The sequence below is a fragment of the Mastigoproctus giganteus genome, chromosome 3, assembly GCF_048544385.1.
Source record: "Mastigoproctus giganteus isolate SK-2022 chromosome 3, ASM4854438v1, whole genome shotgun sequence".
In the NCBI taxonomy this organism is placed as follows: domain Eukaryota; kingdom Metazoa; phylum Arthropoda; class Arachnida; order Uropygi; family Thelyphonidae; genus Mastigoproctus; species Mastigoproctus giganteus.
In genome coordinates, this window is record NC_143577.1 from 237,704,446 (window position 1) to 237,730,466 (window position 26,021).

The 26,021-nt window shown below is 37.0% G+C and overlaps 1 protein-coding gene across 4 annotated transcripts in view; it reads right to left on the reverse strand.

Annotated features, from left to right (window-relative positions):
• Positions 1 to 616: 616 nt before the first annotated feature.
• Positions 617 to 26,021, reverse strand: part of LOC150088917 (FYVE, RhoGEF and PH domain-containing protein 2-like) — a 227,575-nt gene continuing 202,170 nt past the window's right edge. For 3 of the 4 annotated variants that reach the window (XM_090369723.1, XM_090369722.1, XM_090369724.1), the window contains 2 exons: positions 6,356 to 6,510; positions 618 to 816 (listed from right to left, as the gene is read on the reverse strand). In XM_090369723.1, coding sequence (XP_090225849.1) covers positions 768 to 816; positions 6,356 to 6,510 — 204 coding nt within the window. In that variant the 3' untranslated portion in view covers positions 618 to 767. Of the gene's footprint in view, positions 817 to 6,355; positions 6,511 to 26,021 lie in introns of all 4 variants that reach the window. The other variant, XM_090369721.1, reaches the window with a different exon arrangement.

Below are 26,021 nucleotides of genomic sequence, written 5' to 3' on the forward strand. Positions count from 1 at the left end.
CTTCCAGAAGTTGCACAAGCATTGGAATTAGTGTATATGCTGTCAGGAAAACTACTTCAAAGGAACTAGATCCACCTTTGTCTGAATTATTTTTCTAAATTTTAGTATATGATATGAGGTTACACATTTTGTATTCCATTTTCTGATTTAAAAAAAAAAAAAAAAATTTATCAGTGGCAAGTTAATTTGCTAAATGCACCTTCAAAGGACCACTTATTTAATATCTAATCACAACAGAGTTTTAAGTTACCAGTGAATAACATGTTTAAATGTGTTCCGGCATGCCGGACTCTTTAAACTAACTCATATTCAGGTAAGTGTCTTGTCCGAAGGCCCATATGTATTTTTATTGTACTTACACCAATATGGAGAAAAGAAAAAGGTGAAATAAACTATTTCAAATTTGCGAAAGTGATTTAATCAGTCTCGTCTAATGAAAACCCAATGCTGTAATAATAATAATAAAAACAATATAATCCACATGTACAGCACTTGGAGCCACCAGTGGCACAGCTTTTTTTTTTTTTTTTTTTTTTAATACAAAAGAGACTATCTTTGTACAGCACATTAATAAAAATCTATTTGCATACTTTCAAGCAAAAATCCCCTTAAAGGAAACAAGTGAAACTTCAAGTAGGTACTGGTGAGAGCAAAAGCAGTAAATTTGACTAGAGTTTTTTTTCTTTTCTTTCTTTGTCCAGAGGGTTGTAAAACATCACTGTACAAATACTCAATAACAGGTAAGTTAGCAACAGATAGCTTGGTTATCAGCTAGCGCTTTCTGCACGTGAAGCCTTCTGAAGAGCATCAACCCACCTAGAAGGGAAAAAACATTTTACAGAAATTTATTATTAAACTATCAAAAAATGAGCAAAAGACATTTATTTATGAGATAAACACAATAAAACATGTTCAACAGGTAATTTACTTACAATGGGTTTGTGATAGCTAAAATATGATACTTATCAGATTGTAAAGAGTTAAGGTTGATATTACCAGAGCCTTTTGCAGTAGAAACGGACACAAGCCAATTTATCATAGCTATCATTCATTCATACCCCATAGATTCTTTAGGAGCATTATTAAGCCACAGAAGAATGTGAGCTGCTACAATGTTGAAATTTGATCCGTTTAAAATAGTTAATGACGTAATATTGTCAAAATGGACTGAAACGCTTAGAATGAAGAAAGTTAAAATACAATTCACAAGTTTATTAAAATGAATTGCACATGTTACAGCATCTTCATTAACTAATGTCACCTTTTTCATAAAACAAAGAGCTTCTGCTTGCTTGTCAGGGATATCCAAACCATTGTTTTAATTTGTATAAAATTTTTAGCAATTTAGGCCAACCGATTTCGTTTGCACTCAAAGTTAAGAAGAATGTAGGTTTACCCAAATGTCTGATCACCGCAAACAGGTCACTTTTACATTGTGTCCAGTAATAAGTTGAATTAGGAATCGAGTTCATTGCAGTTATTGGTGTATTCTTGAGATTGGATGTGTTCTTTAGTGAACTTGGTGTCTTTTCCGACGTATTTAAAAGCAACTATTAATGAATCTCGAGTTCTTAGTCTCATTTTCGTGGCCACACAAAGACTATGATAAGGCATCACTCCATGCCGATCTGGTGATGAAGTTCACTTGATGCCATCAAACTTTTAAATTATCTGTAAACTCTCAACATGACCAAGGTAAATGCTAGGAAAGGACAGTTCTTTGGCATGTTTGTCAAAAAGTAAACTTTGTGGAACATTTTGTTCACTAGGAGCTTTTCATAAATAGCTGTCATCGGTCCACAAAAGAGTGTTGTTGAGCGACTAAACTTTCTTCAATAGGTATAGCTTCACTCATTTCATCAGGTGTAGAAGCATCATCATGTGACATTTCTTCGCTGAAGAATGCTTCATCAATCTCTATATCATACAGTCGATACAAAGGAGTCATAAGTAGATACTTTAACCAAACTCTTACATCTTGTTTACAAACCAAGCCCATTAAATAACTTGATTTGTGAATTTTCTTACATTTGATATAACACAATAATCGTCACCTTTACTCCGAGGCAAATGATTGACCGTCAAATTAACATTTACAGGAACATTTTTGTAATTTGGCCCAAAATACCATATTGGTTGAAACCACCATCTTAGTCTTCATTGTGCAAACGTATGGAAACACTGTCACCCATAAGTCAGTTTCAACGAAAGAATATGGCCCTCACACTACCTTGATATACTTGGAATATGTAAAAATTCATGCATAGTTTATTCAAAAGGATTATGGCCATGAAGCTGTCTAGACTTAGTTTACCCAATTTATTTGTGGAGTTTTTTCTACCATTCACTCAAAAAGCAAGTAGTAGTAGTAGTAGTGGTGGTGGTATGTGATGCAAGAAAGCAACTGTATGAGCTTATGCAGCATCAGCCAAAAAATAAATAAATAAATAAAAAAAAAAAATCACACCATTCCCTCCAAATGCCTGTCCAGTTCCTCCTTAAATTTATTTAACCTGTCAACTTCCACAACAACAAATGGAAGTTTGTTCCAGCAATTAACCACCCACTGGCTAAAGGGAAATTTCCGCACATCTATTCTACATTTGTCTTTTCTTAATTTGAATTTATGCCCCCTTAGGTTTGTAATCTAAACAAGTGGAAGGATCCCATCAGAATTCAGCGTGCTCAACCCATTCAATGCCTTATATACCTCAATCAGATCACCGCACAGGTGCCTAGTCTCCAGCCACTGCAATTTGCAGAACTTAAGCCTCTCTTGGTAAGAGGATCCCTTCATTCCCCTCACCAATCTTGTTGCCCTTCTCTGTACACGCTCAAGTAAATCTACATCCTTCCTAAAATGAGGCCTCCAGACCTGTACACAGTACTCAAGGCGTGGCCTGACCATTGCCTTATACAGAGGGACAATCACCTTCTCCCTGCTAGCAAAATTCCTATATATCATTGACAAAACCCCATGACCTGCCCTGGCAGCCTGTCTGCATTGTTCAGAAAACTTCATATCTGACTGCACAATTACTCCCAGGTCTTTTTCATTTTCTACCACCTTAAGTGTAGTACCACACAGTTGGTACGTTTCTCTGGGGTTACTTCTACCCATATGCAGTCCTTTGCATTTATCAAGGTTAAACTTCAGTTGCCACTTCTTAGCCCATCTGCCCAAATTATCTAGATCCTGTTGCAGTAGCACACTGCCATTACTGTCATTAACAACCCTGCCAACCTTTGTATCATCTGCAAACTTCGACATTAAGCCTGATATACCTTCATCAATATCATTGATAAATATACAAAACAACAGTGGACCTAACACCAAACCCTGTGGGACTCCACTAATAACATTAGTCCACAAAGAGCAGCACCCATTGATTACCACCCTCTGTCTTCTCCCACTTAACCATCCTTTTATCCATTGTAGCAACTTACCCTTAATACCATTCTGCTCCAATTTGTACAATAGTCTTCTATGCACAACAGTGTCAAAAGCTTTCCTGAAATCCAAATATATGATATCAAAATTATTTTTTGCATCCAGTTCCTTTGTAACCACATCATAATATCCTATCAAATTTGTCAGACAAGACAAACAAACCCATGCTGTGTCTGAATTATTGCAGCAGTCTTGTCTAGATGATCCTGCAATGCATCTTTAACTAATGACTCCATTATTTTACCTGGAACAGAAGTTAAACTAACTGGTCTGTAATTACTCGTGTCACCCTTCAATCCCCATTTGTGAATTGGGGATACATTTGCACATCTCCAGTCCGTGGGGACCTCCCCTGACTCCAAGGATGCTCTCATAATTATGGCTAAGGGTTTGCTTAGTTGCTTTGCCGCCTCCTTTAATATAACTGGATAGATCCCATCCACCCCAGGTGCTTTTCTTATGTTTAACTTCAACAATTTCTCCTCCACTTTGCTTTCAGTTATTACAAAATCAAGGTTATATGTTGATCCATTACAAGTGTCATATAACATGATTTCTTATGCATATTTAAGTAAGGACTTTTAACTGCTGCCACTTCAATAAATTTCTGTAATGTACATAAAATAATGTTATCTTCAGCTTTCATGTTGTTGTTTGTTAATTGTTGGTGCATTGGCTGCTCTGACCATAATGCACCCAGTTTTCATGAGGTGCATTTCTTTTTGAATACACTGTAAGGGGACTTACATCTATTTTTTTACAGAATAGATAAAATTAAAGAAAGTCTTTTCAAAGACATCTCTCAAATTGAGAGATGATGAGAAATTGATGAGAGAAATGTGTGGTGGTAATTTTACCACCACACATTTCCCAATGTTGCATTCCAAATTAACATCACTTGAGAAGTAAATGCTACATATTTTTAAAGTGGTCCCACCTTTCACACAGCAGTTTCAGTGCTATGTGGCAATTCATGACATATGAGTGAAACAGAGAGGCAATTCATGTTAATGCCTTTAATACAGTTGCTGCCAGAATGTAAAATTGCATCCAAACGAACTGCATTTTGTACCTCAAGACACATATACATCCATTCAATTGCAGTCGATAGATAAGCACTGAAAAAGGAAAGGCACGTGAAATAAACAATTGAACAATAATCAGCACATATATTGAACCATGGGCTAGTGCATTATGGCTGGGGTTCTATTAGCATCAATTGCACTGTCTAGAAAGTGCTATAAAAGCTATATACTTGGTTCACAGTTTCATATGTTCTTTGCTTATGGTGAAGTTATTTCATCTAGTTTAGTATTTTTCACAAGAAAAAAAAAAGGTAAAAATTTTTGAGATTACACTTGCTGAAAACATATCATCCTTTGTGTGTGTGTGTGTGTGTGTGTGTGTGTGTGTGTGTGTGTGTGTGTGTGTGTGTGTGTGTGTGTACACTGATACAATTTTGTGTAAAAAGTGTTTTCCTATAAAATTTTACCCTAAAGGGTTGTTATAATGGCTCCACAGCCTGGCACATCAGGAATGAAAAGGAACAGGGATGGACAGTACACTGAAGCTTATAACACTGACTCAGCTCTTTATAATATGTTATCAAGATGCTGAATGCATCTTGATACTGAAATAGAATTCTATTCAAGTGATGTGGATTCTGAATATCATTCATATGCATCTGTTGATGTTAGAATGCTATGAACCACAGATGCCAGCATTACTTGGAGTGATAATTCTTCACAAATGAAATCCATTTACTAAAAAGCAGTGCCTACTTGTTCCAGCACCCCATAGAAGCATCCCAAGGCACACAAAGGATTCTTACAAATATAAAAGGCAGTGAACGTGTGTTAAAAGGACTTTCATTTTGTAAGTTCTATGAAAAAAATATATAAGTTTCCTCTTATAGAAAGTTATCATTTCTAAGAGCATATGTTTAAGCTCTATTTTTGAAACTAATTTTTTACACATTTTGGTCTCACAACTCGTGAGTTAAATCACAACCAGGTTGTCAGGTCCTGCACTACATTACTAAAAAGTAACAGAAACATCTCATAAATGTTGCTAATAAGTGATGCAATATGAAGGCAACTCATTATGTTAGTCTCGAGGGAAAATGTCACTGTATTGACTTTTGTTTTAATTAGAGGCTAGTGCTTATTGTGTCTTATTTTATAAGAAGCACATGAAAATGCTTCTCTATTTTATGTATGGTTTAAAGATATACAGTTACTATAAACTATATTAACTGTATGGTAAACAGTTCTTATTTTTAAATCACTTTTGAAGTCAGGTGTTATATTTTGAACAGTTCCAGGAGAAATTAAGTGGTCTGACAGCTCCCTCCTCACTTGTTTTTTGAAAACATGAGGGGATGAGCTGATCTGAAACAAGATATGACAACTATCAGAGAAGACTTGCAGTCTGTTTTCATTGCTTCCAGCTAAATAAATAATCCTTATATGCATATTAACATATACATAAGGAAAGAATGGTATAAACATACCAACCATGGTATACGGAAAAGGTTTTAACTAACATTCATAAAAATTAGTTTAAATGCCATTAATGTCATTTAAAAATTAAATTTAAATCAATAGAAATTTATTCAATAATCTCCCTAACAACATGATAACTGATGTTAAAACATTCTCTCTACCAGTGTTATCCCCTTTTTCTGGAAGTATATAAAAAAATAAAATAAATAAAATAAAATATTTAGAAAAATTAATATTACATTTATTCCCAACATGATATTTCAGTTAGTATAAGATCATTACTATGACTGCCACACACATGCACCCACCCACCCTAACTTTACTGTTGTGTTTAAGGTGATGTGAGAAGAATTAAATTATATACTTGAAATTTTAATATATTTAAAACTGAAATTTATACCTTTGTAGTTCTGTACTATCTGTGGTTTGGAAGTAGTATACTTTTTTCTTGTGAAATAATTTGAAAACATTCTCTCTACCATCAGTGTTATCACCTTTTTCTGGAAGTGCTACTGTATACCCAGGAACTGGCATGGATGTCATTGCCATGTTATCCTGCAGAAGGAAAAAATTGAGGTTTTGTTCTTTAGAAACACTAAATTCCATAGAACAGTTAACTGAAGCAGAATAATTTAAAAACTGACATATTTGTTTAACACAGTAAACACTTGAACAGAATACAAAAGAAAATTATTTACATAAAATGATTAAACTGTTCAACAATAGATCCTTTAAAGGTTTTTATTTGTGTAGCAAATTTAGGATGATGATCAGATGCTAATGTTGCATTTATTATATGATGATTTACCTTTTATTTTGCATTTTACCCATGATATGTGAGAAGATGCTGCAAGAGTCAGAAAATTGGTTTGACATGTTCCTGAAAATTTATTAAGGTGAAATATGTGTAGCAAATATTGAATGATGATCAGAGCTAATGTTGAATATGCAATGGATGAGTTATGAATAGATGAAATAAAAATTATCCCTCATGCAGAACAAAAGGATTGGATATTGCCTCCATTCGACAAAGGACAAACAGCTGTGCCCCTACAGAAAAGCAGACCCAATGGTCTTTGATCTTCTGTCAATTTATATGGATCTATATAAATGAAAACAAAGGACAGAATAAGTAAAGTGGAAAATGTAGGAAGCCAGTTAAACAAATTGATTCAGAGCAAAAGAGGACCAAACCAAAAGACAAAATTAGCTATTTATCAAATCAGAAACAAGATGAAATATCAGTTTTTAAAAATATATAATGGAACTAACAGATGAAAACAATGGCAATACTATATTATAAATGTGGAAATAAATCTTGGAATAATCTTTTACTCTTACTTGGAGGCTTGAAGTGGTGGAACCCATGTTTAGTCTCTAGAGCTAAGTTCCGGCCAACCCTTCCCTATCTCTTCCATCATGCAGTATGATTGATGATTTTTGAGGTTATGATGAATGTTATGGCGAGATCCAATATTCCTTACATTTTGAGGGTACAGCTCTAAAACGGTGTTCGCAGGCCGGCCGCTAGATAGTACACCGGACCAAACCTATTGGTAACTCTCTAGGAGGCTTCCGGATCAGCTAGTGTATAATCTTGCTACCTCTACTCTGCCAGATAGTGACTGGAGGGAGTCCGAGTAGTGTGTATGCGGGGAGCATTGTCGAGGCTACGTTATGTCAAGGATCTGGGTATATTCTTACCACATGTACGCCATATCCAAAAATTTCATTACTTCATACAGCATGTCCCACCCACTTTTTCTTACTATTGAATACACCATGAATTGTCAAAATAATAGAGAAAGCTTATCTGCAAAAAGATCTAAACCTCCCAAGGACTTCCCAATTCATTTTACAAATATACGTGGTCTCAATTCCAATCTCAACGATGTCCATTTCCACTTGCAGTCTTCCAAACCCCATGTACTATTTCTGAATGAATCTCAGTTATCAGTTGATTCAACTACTGCTCATCTCAGATGTCCAAATTATTTGCTGTATAATTCCTTTCACCTCAAAGGTGGTACTTGTGAGTATGTCCGTTCTGATATTCCCTGCCAGAGACTTGTCAATTTGGAATCTCCTCTCTTTGATCTTCTCTGGCTTAAAATCTCTCTACCTCATTGTGTCAAATTCATCTGTTGTCTCTACCGTTCTCCCAACTCCACTAATCACTTGGAGCTCTGACTTCCTCTCTTTGCAACTTGACTTTCTCCAATCCAACTTTCCTAACAGTGAGGTAATTTTCCTTGGTGATTTTAACGTTCACAACTCCAGCTGGCTTCCGTTTTCTAGTCACACCGACCCAGCAGGTCGAGATGCTGAGGCTTTTGCAATTACTAATGACCTAGCACAATTGTTCATTTACCTACAAGAATACCGGACAATCCTAATCATACAGCCAATACGCTTGATCTTTTTCTCACAAACAACCCTACTAAGTACAAGGTCGAAGTGAGAGGTCCTTTAGGCACTTCAGATCACAACTTGGTGATTGTCTCTTCTCCAATGGAACCTTTATCTCATGGCTATTCCCAACCTCGTATTGTTTGGCATTACAAGAATGCAAAATGGGATGACCTGCGAGACTTCTTTTCTTCTTTTCCTTGGTCTGATTACTGTTTCAAAACATCTGATGTCAACGTTTGCTCAGATCGTGTCAGTGAAATTATTCTTGCAGGAATGGAATCCTTTATCCCACACTCCACTTTAAAATCTCGTCCTTTATCTAAACCTTGGTTTTCCAATAAATGTGCTAAGGCTGTCCAACAGAAGAATGTTGCATATCGTAATTGGCTTGTTTCTAATTCTTCAGTTTCATATTCTGCCTACACCAAAAATCGTAACAATTGTAAAGCAGTTATTAATCAGTCCAAACTAGAGTTTGAACAGGCTAAGAGTAGAAAACTTGCTTCTTACCCTAATGGTAGCCGAGCATTCTGGTCTCTTGCCAAAGCTATTGGCCGCAACTTTTGCCCATCTCTGCTCCCACCTCTGTCCAAACCAGATGGTTCTGTTGTCACTTCAGCCAAGGATAAAGCTGACCTGCTAGCATCCCATTTTTCTTCCAGCTCATGTATTAATGATCTTGGTAAAACACCTCCCACCATTCCTAACACGCTCCATTCAATGCCTCCTGTAGTCTTCCGTCAAAAGGATATCAGAAGGATTTTGATGAATCTTGATGCTAAGAAAGCTCCAGGTCCTGATGGTATTTCTCCACTTGTTCTCAAAACCTGTGCTCCTGAACTTACTTCTATTCTTTGCCGCCTTTTTTTCACTTTCTTATTCCAAAGGTGTTTTTCCTTCTGCTTGGAAATTTGCTCATATCCAGCCAGTTCCTAAAAAGGGTGACAAATCCCTCCCATCCAATTATCGTCCCATTGCAATTACTTCTACTCTTTCTAAAGTAATGGAGAAATCAATTAACCGCCAACTCTTAAACTACCTAGAAACCTTCTGTCTGATCAACGATCACCAGTATGGATTCCGTCAGTGTCAATCCACTGGTGATATTCTGGCTTTTTTTTTTTTTATGAGAACCCCAAACACGAGAGGTATTATAACCTATAGTACTTAGTACCGTGCTTGGGTTGGAGGTTGAGAAGACGAAAGAAGATATTTGTTGATATTGGACTTGAACTTCTGTAGATTGTAATATTCAGGAAATACGTATGAAGGAAGGTTGTTCCAGAAAACGGCAGTTGAATGAATAAATGAGGAAGATGAAAAGTTGGTTCTGTGGGTTTGAAGTTGGACAGTAAATGGATGTTGGCTGGTGGCGGCACGTGTTCGGACTATTTTGAAAGAGAGAGCAGGAATTATAGAAGCCAATTCAGAAGAACAGTGCTCATGGAAGTATCTGTAGAAGAGGCATGCAGCAGAAACAGTGCGTCTATGAGAAAGCGAGTGGAGAGACTCTGTAAGAGATGAATCATTAATTAACCTAACTGCCCTCTTCTGAATGGAATCAAGAAGCCTGAGAGAGGTTTTGGGGGCACCACCCCAGATGTGGGAACAATATTCCATGGCAGGGCGGATTTGCGATTTATACAGAGTGAGCAGCTGTTTGGGAGAAAAGTAACGCCGAGAGCGAAAGAGAAAACCAAGTTTTTTAGATGCGGAGGAAGCAATATATGTAATGTGCTTGTGCCAAGAGAGATTAGAAGTCAGGGTAATCCCCAAAAGAGATCATTTTGCCTAGAAATCAGAGTGTCACTAAAGATAAGCATAGGAGCAGAAGAATCCTTTTTGCGAGATATAAGACAAGATTGAGTTTTAGAAGGGTTGAAATCAACTAAGTTGTCTTTGCCCCACTGGAGAATTACCTGAAGATCGGCATTTAAGGAATTGGCAGCAGATTTGAGAACTTGAAGCTGATTGAGCTGGACAAGGTTTCTCAAAATGGAAAGTTGAATGCAATGTGCTATCATCGGCAAAACTATGGATAGGATTTCCAGTCAATGGAAGAAGGTCATTGATATACAAGAGGAAAAGAGTGGGGGAAAGAACTGAACATTGGGGGACACCGGCATTAGTGGAGAAGTTAGAAGACAGAGAGCCATCTACCATCACCCTCAGTGAGCGATCAGAGAGAAAACTGTTTGTCAGAGAGATGACAAGAGCAACTACTTGTGTTTCACCGAACCTTTCCATTGAATTAGTCCATAAATGGGTAACATAAGCCAGAATATCACCAGTGGATCGACACTGACGGAATCCATACTGGCGATCGTAGATCAGACGGAAGGTTTCTAGGTAGTTTAAGAGTTGGCGGTTAATTGATTTCTCCATTACTTTAGAAAGAGTAGAAGTAATTGCAATGGGACGATAATTGGATGGGAGGGATTTGTCACCCTTTTTAGGAACTGGCTGGATATGAGCAAATTTCCAAGCAGAAGGAAAAACACCTTTGGAATAAGAAAGTGAAAAAAAGGCGGCAAAGAATAGAAGTAAGTTCAGGAGCACAGGTTTTGAGAACAAGTGGAGAAATACCATCAGGACCTGGAGCTTTCTTAGCATCAAGATTCATCAAAATCCTTCTGATATCCTTTTGACGGAAGACTACAGGAGGCATTGAATGGAGCGTGTTAGGAATGGTGGGAGGTGTTTTACCAAGATCATTAATACATGAGCTGGAAGAAAAATGGGATGCTAGCAGGTCAGCTTTATCCTTGGCTGAAGTGACAACAGAACCATCTGGTTTGGACAGAGGTGGGAGCAGAGATGGGCAAAAGTTGCGGCCAATAGCTTTGGCAAGAGACCAGAATGCTCGGCTACCATTAGGGCAAGAAGCAAGTTTTCTACTCTTAGCCTGTTCAAACTCTAGTTTGGACTGATTAATAACTGCTTTACAATTGTTGCGAGCTTTGGTGTAAGCAGAAAATGAAACTGAAGAATTAGAAACAAGCCAATTACGATATGCAACGTTCTTCTCTTCCAATAAATGTGCTAAGGCACATTTATTGGAAAACCAAGGTTTAGATACAGGACGAGATTTTAAAGTGGAGTGTGGGATAAAGGATTCCATTCCTGCAAGAATAATTTCACTGACACGATCTGAGCAAACGTTGACATCAGAAGTTTTGAAACAGTAATCAGACCAAGGAAAAGAAGAAAAGAAGTCTCGCAGGTCATCCCATTTTGCTTTCTTGTAATGCCAAACAATACGAGGTTGGGAATAGCCATGAGATAAAGGTTCCATTGGAGAAGAGACAATCACCAAGTTGTGATCTGAAGTGCCTAAAGGACCTCTCACTTCAACCTTGTACTTGGAAGTGTTGTTTGTGAGAAAAAGATCAAGCGTATTGGCTGTATGATTAGGATTGTCCGGTATTCTTGTAGGTAAAAGAACAATCTGTGCTAGGTCATTAGTAATTGCAAAAGCCTCAGCATCCCGACCTGCTGGGTCGGTGTGACTAGAAAATGGAAGCCAGCTGGAGTTGTGAACATTAAAATCACCAAGGAAAATTACCTCACTGTTAGGAAAGTGGGACTGGAGAAAGTCAAGTTTCAACGAGAGGAAGTCAAAGAGCTCCAAGTGATTAGTGGAGTTGGGAGAACGGTAGAGACAACAGATGAATTTGACACAATGAGGTTGAGAGATTTTAAGCCAGAGAAGATCAAAGAGAGGAGATCCCAAATTGCCAAGTCTCTGACAGGGAATATCAGAACGGACATATGCACAAGTGCCACCTTTGAGGCGAAAGGAATCATTCAGCATATAATTTGGACATCTGAGATGAGCAGTAGTTGAATCAACTGATAACTGAGATTCAGTCAGAAAAAGTACATGGGGTTTGGATGACTGCAAGTGGAAATGGACATCGTTGAGATTAGAATTGAGACCACGTATATTTGTGAAATGAATTAGGAAGTCCTTGGGAGGTTTAGATCTTTTCGCAGATAAGTTTGCTCTATTATTTTGACAATTCATGGTGTATTCAATAGTAAGAAAAAGTGGGTGGGACATGCTGTACGAAGTAATGAAATTTTTGGATATGGCGTACATGTGGTAAGAATATACCCAGATCCTTGACATAACGTGGCCTCGACAATGCTCCGCGCATACACACTACTTGGACTCCCTCCAGTCACTATCTGGCAGAGTAGAGGTAGCAAGATTATACACTAGCTGATCCGGAAGCTTCCTAGAGAGTTACCAATAAGTTCAGTCCGGTGTACTAACTAGCGGCCGGCCTGCGAACACCGTTTTAGAGCTGTACCCTCGAAATGTAAGGAATATTGGATCTCGCCACGACATTCATCATAACCTCAAAAATCATCAATCATACAATTATGTTACCCATTTATGTTACCCTTATGTTACCCTTTTGGGTAACATAATGGGTTATGTTACCCATTTATGGACTAATTCAATGGAAAGGTTCGGTGAAACACAAGTAGTTGCTCTTGACATCTCAAAGGCTTTTGTTCGTGTTTGGCATAAAGGTCTTCTAAACAAGCTTCCATCTTATGGTTTGCCAACTGTTTTTAGTAATTGGTTATCCAGTTTTCTCTCTGATCGCTCACTGAGGGTGGTGGTAGATGGCTCTCTGTCTTCTGACTTCTCCATTAATGCCAGTGTCCCCCAAGGTTCAGTTCTTTCCCCCACTCTTTTCCTCTTGTATATCAATGACCTTCTTCCATTGACTGGAAATCCTATCCATAGTTTTGCCGATGATAGCACATTGCATTCAACTTTCCATTTTGAGAAATCTTGTCCTGCTCAATCAGCTTCAACTTCTCGAAAATCTGCTGCCAATTCCTTAAATGCCGATCTTCAGGTAATTCTCCAGTGGGGCAAAGACAACTTAGTTGATTTCAACCCTTTTAAAACTCAGTCTTGTCTTATATCTCGCAAAAAGGATTCTTCTGCTCCTATGCTTATCTTTAGTGACACTCCGGTTTCTAGGCAAAATGATATATCTCTTTTGGGGATTACCCTGACTTCTAATCTCTCTTGGCACAAGCACATTACAAATATTGCTTCCTCTGCATCTAAAAAACTTGGTTTTCTGTTTCGCTCTCGGCGTTACTTTTCTCCCAAACAGCTGCTCACTCTGTATAAATCGCAAATCCGCCCTGCCATGGAATATTGTTCCCACATCTGGGGTGGTGCCCCCAAAACCTCTCTCAGGCTTCTTGATTCCATTTAGAAGAGGGCAGTTAGGTTAATTAATGATTCATCTCTAACAGAGTCTCTCCACTCGCTTTCTCATAGACGCACTGTTTCTGCTGCATGCCTCTTCTACTGATACTTCCATGGGCACTGTTCTTCTGAATTGGCTTCTATAATTCCCGCTCTCTCTTTCAAAACAGTCCGAACACGTGCCGCCACCAGCCAACATCCATTTACTGTCCAACTTCAAACCCACAGAACCAACTTTTCATCTTCCTCATTTATTCATTCAACTGCCGTTTTCTGGAACAACCTTCCTTCATACGTATTTCCTGAAAATTACAATCTACAGAAGTTCAAGTCCAATATCAACAAATATCTTCTTTCGTCTTCTCAACCTCCAACCCAAGCACGGTACTAAGTACTATAGGTTCTAATACCTCTCGTGTTTGGGGTTCTCAAAAAAAAAAAAAAAAAAAACTTGTCTTATTTCGACAAATATCCAAACAAAGCTAAGTGAAGATAACTTAAGATGGTACAGACATGAAGGAAAGGATGGGAGAGAGAGGATTATCCAGATATTCAAAACAAGAAGAGAAGATGGTTCAGAAGCAAGACCATAAGGAAGATGGATCAATTGTATTAAGCAAGCATTAGAGAAAAGAGGACTCACTCTGGCCAAAGGTAAAGATCTCAATGATGTAAAAAGAAAAAAGTAATTACAGGTTTTATTTACAATTTTTTTTTCGATTTTTTAAAATTCTGATTTGAATTTTAACAATTTTACTCCAATGTGGGGCAATAAAGTCAAAACAAAAACACATTCAAAAACACAGACAAGGGTCCTTGAGGTTCACAAACATTCTCTCAGATATGCCAGACAAGCTGTGCTTGCTACCTGGGAGTCTAAAACGCTGATGGAACTGATATTCAGGTGACACTCAAGTCAAGAGAACCCAATTTCGGCGAAGTCCGGATGGCCTGTGACAGCCAAATCCTCTGCTTACACCTTCACGATGGTGGGACTGTTAGTAATCCTGGGTATAACTCCCAGTGCAAGCACACTGTGGATGACCAACCAATGTAAGCAGGGGTCGAGGTGTAGTGCCCACACCACACTGAGGAATGCCACCCCTCTGTGTTACCAGACAATAACAGGTGGTAGATGACTCATCAACTGGTGCAATACCACCCTATACTTATTGGAGGCTTGAGGTGGTGGAACCCATGTTTAGTCTCCAGAGCTAAGTTCTGGTCAACCCTTCCCCCTCTCTTCCATCATGCAGTATGACTGATGTCTTTTGAGGTTATAATGAACACCATGGTGAGATCCAAACTTCCTTACATTTCGAGGGTACAGCTCTAAAAACTGTGTTCGCAGGTCAGCTGCTAGTTAGTTCACTGGACCGAAGGAGGCTTCCAGATCAACTAGTGTATAATCTTGCTACCTGTACTCTGCCAGATAGCGATTGGAGGGAGTCTGAGTAGTGTGATGTGAGGAACATTGTCGAGGCCATGTTATGTAAAGGATCTGGGTATATTCATATCCAAAAATTCCATTACTTCATACCCCCCACTTTTTCTTACTATTGAATACACCATGAATTGTCAAACTAATAGAGCAAGCTTATCTGTGAAAAGATCTAAACCTCCCAAACGCTTCCTAGTTCATTTCACAAATATACGTGGTCTCAGTTCTAATCTCAACGATGTCCATTTCCACTTACAGTCTGCCAAACCCAGTGTACTTTTTCTGACAGAATCTCAGTTATCAGTTGATTCAACCACTGCTCATCTCAGTTCCCAAATTATTCATTGTATGATTCTTTTCACCTCAAAGGTGGTACTTGGGCATATGTCCATTCCAATATTCCCTGTCAGAGACTTGGTAATTTGGAATCTCCTCTTTTCGATCTTCTCTTGCTTAAAATCTCTCTACCTCATTGTGTCAAATTCATCTGTTGTCTCTACCATTCTCCCAACTCCACTAATCACTTGGAGCTCTTTGACTTCCTCTTTGCAACTTTCCTTTCTCCAATCCAACTTTGTTAACAGTGAGGTAATTTTCCTTGGTAATTTTAATGTTCACAACTCCAGCTGGCTTCCGTTTCTAGTCACACAGACCCAGCTGGTCGAAATGCTGAGGCTTTTGCAATTACTAATGACCTTGCACAGATTGTTCATTTACCTACCAGAATACTGGACAATCCTAACCATACAGCCAACACACTTGATCTTTTTCTCGCAAACAACCCTTCTGTTGTTTGTTTGTTTGGTTTTTAGGAGCATTAGCAACTAAGGCCATATTGCTCCGGGGATATGCAGTGGTCATTCCCTGACCTTTCCGCATCCTCCATATTTGGTGGTCACGGGCTTGAACCCCGGTCTAATCAAGAAGCGTGTGCTACGCACTGCTGCTCCTGCTCACCTGGCTACGGAGGCACCCACAACCCTTCTAAGTACACGGTTGAAGTGAGTGGTACTTTAGATCACGACTTGGTGATTGTGTCTTCTCCAATTGAGCCTTTATCTTATGGCTATTCCCAACCTCGTATTGTTTGGCATTACAAGAATGCAAAATGGGATGACCTGCGAGATTTTGTCTTCTTTTCCTCGGTCGGATTACTGTTTAAAAACTTCTGATGTCAACGTTTGCTCAGATAGTGTCAGTGAAATTATTCTTGCAGGAATGGAATCCTTTATCCCACACTCCACTTTAAAATCTCTTCCTTTATCTAAACCTTGGTTTTCCAATAAATGTGCTAAGGCTGTTCAAGAGAAGAACGTTGCATATTGGAATTGGCTTGTTTCTAATTCTTCAGTTTCATTTTCTGCCTACACCAAAGCTCACAACAATTGTAAAGCAGTTATTAATCAGTCCAAACTAGATTTTGAACAGTCTAAGAGTAGAAAACTTGCTTCTTGCCCTAATGGTAGCCTAGCATTCTCATCTTTTGCCAAAGATATTGGCCGCAACTTTTGCCCATCTCTGCTCCCACCTCTGTCAAAACCAGATGGTTCTATTGTCACTTCAGCCAAGGATAAGGCTGACCTGCTAGCATCCTATTTTTCTTCCAACTCATTTATTAATGATCTTGGTAAAACACCTCCCAACATACTCCATTCAATGCCTCCTGTGGTCTTCCTTCAAAAGGATGTCTGAAGGATTTTGGTAAATCTTGATGCTAAGAAAGCTCAAGGTCTTGATGGTATTTCTCCACTTGTTCTCAAAACTTGTGCTCCTGAACTTACCCCTGTTCTTTGCCACCTTTTTTCACTTTCTAATTCCAAAGGCATTTTTATTTCTGCCTGGAAATTTGCTCATATCCAGCAGTTTCCTAAAAAGAGTGACAAATCCCTCCCATCCAATTATCGTCCCATTGCAATTACTTCTACTCTTTCTAAACTAATAGAGAAATTAATTAACTTCCAACTCTTAAGCTATCTAGAATCTTTCCATCTGATCAATGATTGCCAGTATGGATTTAGTCAGTGTGGATCCACTGGTGATATTCTGGCTTATCAATGGAAAAGTTCGGTGAAACACGAGCAGTTGCAATTGACATCCCAAAGGCTTTCAATCGTGTTAGGCATAAAGGTCTTTTAAACAAGCTTCCATCTTATGGTTTGCCAACAGATTTGTAATTGGTTATCCTGGTTTCTCTCTGACCGCTAACAGAGGGTGATGGTAGATGGCTCTCTGTCTTCTAACTTCTCCATTAATGCTGCTGTCCCCCAAGGTTCAGTTCTTTCCCCCACTCTTTTCCTCTTGTATATTAATGACCTTCTTCCATTGACTGGAAATCTTATCCATAGTTTTGCCATGATAGCACATTGCATTCCACTTTCCAGTTCGAGAGACCTTGCCTTGCTTGATCAGCTTTAACTTTTCGAATATCCGCTACCAATTCCTTAAATGCCGATCTCCAATGGGACAAAGACAACTTAGTTGATTTCAATCCTTCTAAAACTCAGTCTTGTCTTATATCTCACAAAAAGGATTCTTCTGCTCCCATGCTTATCTTTGGTGACACTCCAATTTCTAGGCAAGTTGATATCTCTCTCTTCGGGATTACCCTGACTTCTAATCTCTCTTGGCACAAGCACATTACAAATATTGCTTCCTCTGCATCTAAAAAAAAAAAAAAAAAAAAAAAACACTTTTGTTTTCTCTTTCGCTCTTGGCATTACTTTTCTTCCAAACAGCTGTTCACAAATCGCAAATCCACCCTACCATCGAATATTCTTCCCACATCTGGGGCAGTGCCCCCAAAACCTCTCAGGGGTCTAGATTGCATTCAGAAGAGGGCAGTTAGGTTAATTAATGACTCATCTCTAACAGAGTCTCTCCACTCTGTCTCATAGACGTACTGTTTCTGCTGCATGCATTTTCTACAGATACTTCCATGGGCACTCCTGCTCTCTTTCAAAACAGTCCAAACACATGCCACCACCAGTCCAACTTCAAACTCACAGAACCAATTTTTCATCTTCCTTATTTATTCATTCAACTGCCGTTTTCTGGAACAACCTTCTTTCGTACGTATTTCCTGAAAATTACAGTCAACAGAAGTTCAAGTCTAATGTCAACAAATATCTTCTTTCGTCTTCTCCATACCCGAGCAGAGTACTAATACCTCTCGTGTTTGGGGTTTTCATAAAAAAAAAAAAAAAAACCCACACACCATTAAAATACATAAAAACAATACGTTTAAAATTATCACTTAAAAATTTCAAAATTACACAAAAAACCTCACTTCGCAGAGCTCACAAGTACTGAAAATACTGATGGCTCTATGGGCTCCACTACAGGAACCCACCCACATAGGGTAAACTCAATGCTGGGGTAATCGTTGTTGTTGTTGTTGTTATGCAAATTTAACGACACAAGGTCACGACAGAGCCAACTATCATACTAGGCTGAATGCACCGGTTCTCATCCAATCACCGACTCAAGGGCAACTATGGCCAACATGTGTCTGTCAGAGTCACTATATCGTTTTAATGATTTATATCAAAGTATTTATTATTCCAAGATGTTTAATATATATATATATATATATATACTAAATAGATACGTTATAGTGTAAAGTTAATATCTTTAAAGTTTGAAAATCCATATAGCCATAGTCCTGCCATATCTCCAGTATACATGAAAACCAAAATATAAATCATATTAAGTAAATTAATAAAATAATAAGCCCAACACAGGAAAATTATTTTGCAAGGAACTTTGTCGAGGGCTAAACCCTTACAAAATAACCAACCCATGCTAGACTGAGCCATCGGTTTCTGTTATCATCTGCCTGTATACTAAAGCCAAAATAATATAATAGTGGAAATGTGGAATAATTTAGTATAACATTAACGTAAGATTTGAGACAAATGTAAGTCTAGAATGCCAAAACAACAAGTGTCGTACCGTAATACATAACAACAATTTATAAATGATACAGGCTGGATGATATTTAGCCCGACCGATCGCTACCACATTATAAGCACAACTGAGTAATTATTAAAATTTTTGCTGAACACAATTTAGCATAAAATTTTGCAGAAAATAGCTAATAAAGCTAACCGAAGGAGAACGGAAAAATGTATAGTAGAGCAATAGTACCTCACTCCCCCTCGAATTACTCTAATAGTTCGCGAGGTATGAAAAATAAGGCAAGAGGAAAGCTAAAAGCAAAAAGAAAGAAAAGGTCAATTTATCGATAGTACATCGGATATTAACCGGGAGCGTAACTTCCCGACCCTAAAAGTAGGGATCCTGGTTAGGTAGTAAAGGCCTGTAAAAATATATCAATCGAATAAAAAGAAAAAGAAGAAAAAGAAAAAGGAAAAAAACGGAATGGCTAATTCCTAATAAAGTTTACTTTAAGTATGACATAAATAATGTCAGATAAAGTCAAATTGTCAGTAATGCTAAGAGAACGAAAGACGGAACCTGTCAGATAAGGTCGAATAATTACTCAGTTGTGCTTATAATGTGGTAGCGATCGGTCGGGCTAAATATCATCCAGCCTGTATCATTTATAAATTGTTGTTATGTATTACGGTACGACACTTGTTGTTTTGGCATTCTAGACTTACATTTGTCTCAAATCTTACGTTAATGTTATACTAAATTATTCCACATTTCCACTATTATATTATTTTGGCTTTAGTATACAGGCAGATGATAACAGAAACCGATGGCTCAGTCTAGCATGGGTTGGTTATTTTGTAAGGGTTTAGCCCTCGACAAAGTTCCTTGCAAAATAATTTTCCTGTGTTGGGCTTATTATTTTATTATTTTATTAATTTACTTAATATGATTTATATTTTGGTTTTCATGTATACTGGAGATATGGCAGGACTATGGCTATATGGATTTTCAAACTTTAAAGATATTAACTTTACACTATAACGTATCTATTTAGTATATACATAACGTCCGATGTAATGTTCGATCGTTTGATGGCATTAATTGGGTGTTCTATATATTACACTTTAACTATAATTTTACATCTTTACAACCTAAACTCAGTAATATTATGGATGCTTTATTAATTAGGAGTTTGCCTTTGTATTGACTGGTCTGCAAGGATTCTCCTTATCGTTATCGTTATCTAATTACATTAAATTTCTACATCTTTTTATATCAATATTTTTGTTTTCGCTATATTAAAGTATAAGGATACTATTATGCTAGTTATCATACTCTGTGAGTTTGGTAAGATATATAGTCGATGGTTAACTGTATTTCCCCCATTTTTTAGTTATTTTTACCTTATAATACTATCATGAGTTACTACACTTTGAATAATCATAAGATACTACGTCGGTCGCGTAGGCTAAACTGTACCGCGGATTCTACTATGGCTATGAGTGATCCGATAAGTAACCAAAATAGCCATGTTGCATCTAATGTATTAGGCTTACCAAGTAACCGCCCGGTTAATGATACTATAGACAATAACTTACATTTGGACACGAGGACTTTTGCATCGGAGCTATACTTAAAATTCAACAAATGCAACAATATGAGATGTCAAACTTGCCCGGCCATGAACATTAAACATGTCTCCCATAATACCTATGATCCGGTTTTCTGCCATTCTAGGGGAGCTATTTACCTAATTACATGTAATACGTGTATGGCTAAGTATATTGGACAAACAGGAGGTGAATTACATATTAGAATTAATGGGCACAGATCCCATATTAATAATTTTGTTAATAAAAATGACATTGAACTGCAGCACTTCCAAACACATAGTTTCGATAATATTTCTATTACTATATTAGATATTGAACATAGACACAGCATTAGATTACAACGTGAAAACTGCAATATTCTTAAATATAAAACCCTGTACCCTTATGGTCTCAATAGTTTGTTTAATGGACGTAATTATAATATTGGTAGTTTAGATACTTGTGTTTATAAACTTTTTCATATGGCTAATAGATCCCAGCCTAAATTGCCACGTAGTAAGATGAGAAACAAAGTTTTTAACAATACTGGTACTGGCATTCAAATGCGCACTAAGCATACTTTAGGAAAATTTACCGACATGCTGGATACTTGGGATAAAAATGTTATAAATATTAAACTCATACATGATATCTTATTCGGCCTCAAGCATAGCAAGTTAAAAGCCTTAGAAAAAATTAACCAGACATATTCACATCGTAACCAGCATCTTGACCACTTACTTAGGGATATTTTTAAATATCGTCTATGTAATAAACCTGTTATCCATAACATCTATATCAATATTAAATTCAGTAACATTATATTTGACTACTTACCGTTAAAGGAGATATTAAATAAACATGTTAGCAGTTTTCCACTCAGTAATAGGAATATAGTAACTAGGTTTAGTTACAATAAACCTTTTGGGCTTACTGCTTGTAATTATAAGCAGCTAGCCTGCAACTTAGATAATGTCTACCAGGATGCTATTTGCTACTGCCACTTACCACAATACCATGATTTCGTTGACTTACATCATGGGCATGTAATTACTGGTAATCTTAACCTGGTTCCTCACCAGGAATTGAGATCTGTTCTTTCCTACGGTTTTAAATACAGACCTAACACTAGCCTTAATGCTAATCTTATAACCAAACTAATACATTCTGACCTTATGCATTTTTGCCTTAAATTGGCCTATAAGTTTAATTTACCACTAGAGGCCTTCTATAATTGGCTAGTTCTTACTAATAGCGATTTTAAACAACATATATTTAGTATGCTTTTACATAGGAAGCATCATACCATTAGAGATAGCAAAAGATATAATATGCAGTTAATCAAACGACATTTAAAGGAGTTACAGGATATATTTATCATAACAACTATAGATAAGGCCGCTAATAATTACAGTTTCATCTGCAAAAAATTCTATGCCACACTATTATACAATGAACTACATAGCAGTGCTACATATACTAAATCTAACTGTAACCTTGGTACTATTACCAAAAAGCTACTGGCTATACAAAAAAGGTTAAAAATTAGTAACTATAATACTAATTTTCCGTATTTGTATGGTATTCCCAAGTTTCACAAATCGCCTATTAGTTTCAGATTTATTACATCTTGTAGAAATAGCTACTCAAAAGTCCCACATAGTAAGCTAGTTGAATTGCTCAGCATGATTTTCAAGGCTATAGATTCCTCCAGAATTATTAATAACAATAGACCTATTTTAACCTTTATAAAGAACAATATGAATAGCATCAAACATATAAATACATATGATTTCAAAAATTTATTTACTAGCATCCCACATGATAGGCTAAAATTGGTGTTAAATAATTATTTTACAGAATATAGCCAAATTTTACCCTGCCAACGTAATTATTGGGATAACTTGATTAATCTTTGTATTTCCAACAGCTATATTTATAATGGTAGTAATATTTTCATACAGCATGCTGGCATTGCCATGGGGGCGAGTAGCTCGTGTCTCATCGCCAACTTATATCTGCATCATTTTGAAAACAACTTTGTTAAAGATATCCATATGTTCAGATATATTGATGACCTAATTGTGTTCAACAATACTAGCTTTCTTACAGAAGCGGTTAAACACTACCCGCAGGAGTTGGTTCTAGAAGTCACTAACAACGGTGACCCTTTTAAAGTAGCATATCTGGACATAGATATTCAGATTAATAATAATACACTATCTACCAAGCTATTTGACAAACGCAAAGAATTCAATTTCAAAACTATAGACTTAACCCGTTGGGGTACTAATATCTCTGTACGTATACTTAAAAACATTATAGTGACACAAACTATCAGAAGAGTATATATTTGTAATAATAAAAGTGATGTTATATATGCGCTTATCGATCTTAAGCATAAATTATTGGATAACGGTTTCCCATATAATTTCATTTTGAAACATATGAGTACTGCTTTATCCATAGCACTAAAAAAGTACCACGATAATTTAAACCAGTTGGAAATTATCGAAAATATTAGGCAGGCAGTTTATTAAACTGTTATATACATTTTGGATATTGCCGTGGTCTTAATGTAATCATTATTGTTTTTTAATATAGGGTATAGATATAGCGAGTGGTGTACTAATTAGCCTTTGTATATACATGTACATACTAGGGACTGCTGTTTTGAACTCGCTATATATAGCTTACGCCTTAGAAAAGTGGTACCTATATGGGTTCTTTACAGTAGGAATGAATTCTATATTATACTAGGATTTCTCTTCTACATCTGAGTATTATTGGTTTTGTTTTCTCTATTATAGAGGGCGCTATTATGCTTTTGTTCATCCAAAAAACACCGGCTAATTCTTGACAAATCTTAGGTGGCGCATGACGCTTTGTAGTTATATAAGTCTAGTGAGGTTGCTGCAGGCGTTTTGTTTTTCCCGCCTTGGGCTACGGTAAAGTATGCTTGGTAGATTCCTTACGGGGTTTTTACCATGTCCCCTCTTTGTTCTCTAAGCATTACTGACTATTCGACCTTATCTGACAGGTTCCGTCTTTCGTTCTCTTAGCATTACTGACAATTTGACTTTATCTGACATTATTTATGTCATACTTAAAGTAAACTTTATTAGGAATTAGCCATTCCGTTTTTTTCCTTTTTCTTTTTCTTCTTTTTCTTTTTATTCGATTGATATATTTTTACAGGCCTTTACTACCTAACCAGGATCCCTACTTTTAGGGTCGGGAAGTTACGCTCCCGGTTAATATCCGATGTACTATCGATAAATTGACCTTTTCTTTCTTTTTGCTTTTAGCTTTCCTCTTGCCTTATTTTTCATACCTCGCGAACTATTAGAGTAATTCGAGGGGGAGTGAGGTACTATTGCTCTACTATACATTTTTCCGTTCTCCTTCGGTTAGCTTTATTAGCTATTTTCTGCAAAATTTTATGCTAAATTGTGTTCAGCAAAAATTTTAATAATTACTCAGTTGTGCTTATAATGTGGTAGCGATCGGTCGGGCTAAATATCATCCAGCCTGTATCATTTATAAATTGTTGTTATGTATTACGGTACGACACTTGTTGTTTTGGCATTCTAGACTTACATTTGTCTCAAATCTTACGTTAATGTTATACTAAATTATTCCACATTTCCACTATTATATTATTTTGGCTTTAGTATACAGGCAGATGATAACAGAAACCGATGGCTCAGTCTAGCATGGGTTGGTTATTTTGTAAGGGTTTAGCCCTCGACAAAGTTCCTTGCAAAATAATTTTCCTGTGTTGGGCTTATTATTTTATTATTTTATTAATTTACTTAATATGATTTATATTTTGGTTTTCGTGTATACTGGAGATATGGCAGGACTATGGCTATATGGATTTTCAAACTTTAAAGATATTAACTTTACACTATAACGTATCTATTTAGTATATACATAACGTCCGATGTAATGTTCGATCGTTTGATGGCATTAATTGGGTGTTCTATATATTACACTTTAACTATAATTTTACATCTTTACAACCTAAACTCAGTAATATTATGGATGCTTTATATATATATAAAGAGCTCACTTAGGTTTGCTTTGTCACCAAGTATATGAAAGAGGGTTAGAGGAGCTTGCAAGTTTGCTAATGATCGGAAGGAGGTGATAGAAATGGCTGAATAGGATGGGCAATCAATCACGATGTTCCTTACTGTAAGTTGTATCTGACAGACTGAGCAGAGCGGGGATCTTCTTTTAGAAGTAAATGTTTGTGGGTGAGGAAGATATGCCCAATGCACAGTCTTGCCCATATAACTTCTTCCCCTCTATTTGTATGTAAGCTAGAACACCATGAACATAGATTTTTTTTATTCTGCGGGGTTTATTGCACGGTTGGTCCCTCCAAAGTTATTTCCAAATGGAAGTATATTTGGTACAAAATACATCCCTATAATCTGTAAATAATACAAACTGAAAGTTATCTTGTATATTAAGAGCTGGATTTTTTGCGGCTTGGTCTGCATGATTATTTCCTGGGATTCCAACATGGCTGGGAATCTAATAGACAGACACTTGTTTTCTTGCCTTATACAAAACTCTGAGTTGTTTTTTAAGATAATAAATCAAGGAATTTGAGGAATATTTGCTATTCTGTAGAGCTGCTACTGCACTAAGGGAGTTAGTATAGATTAGAGCAGGTAGAAGCTGGTGCTCAGTAATATCATCCAGTGCTAGTTTAATAGCATATAATTCTGCTGTGGAAATACTGCAAACACTAGGCGAGGAGACAGATATAGTATATTCCAGTAAAACTACTGTGGCACATACTGAGTTATTCGATTTTGATCCATCCATGTAAATCCGATGACTCTTTCTATTTTCAAAACTGTTCAGTGCGTGAAGCTCTCTGTATAACGATTGGAGAGATCTTTTTTACTTCCTGTTTGTAAAATATGATATGGACAAAGGCACAGCCTGCATTCAGAGAGGTTCTGAGTTTATATCTACTGCAGAAATGTGCTGAAAATGTATTTCCCAAACTCGCACTAATTGTCTGAGCATTAGCATTAGCAGAGGCATTTGATGCAAGAAAGCAAGCTTATGCAGCATCAGCCAAAAAAAAAAAACCACTTCCACTTCACCCCTCTGTTCGTTCAAAATACCTGTCCAGCTGAGCCTTAAACTTATTTAGGCTATTTAGGCTGAGACAGTCCTACTGGTTTATTTTCATTTGGCTTGCAATCATAATTACTTGTCCATAGTGGATCGTGAATAATGGACCAATTTGGATGTGATGGCCGACTGTATATTTTTTCTGCATACATGCACAGTTGGTAATCTCATTGAAGGTGCAGTGGGGGTTCTGATGCATCTGCATAAAAGCTATAAATTGGTGAAGTTTTGCAGAGAGCATTATGGTGAATGGTATCTAGGCAATGCAACATGCTCCTTCTTGAAGCATACACAGAAGATCCATAATCTAAACGAGATCTAA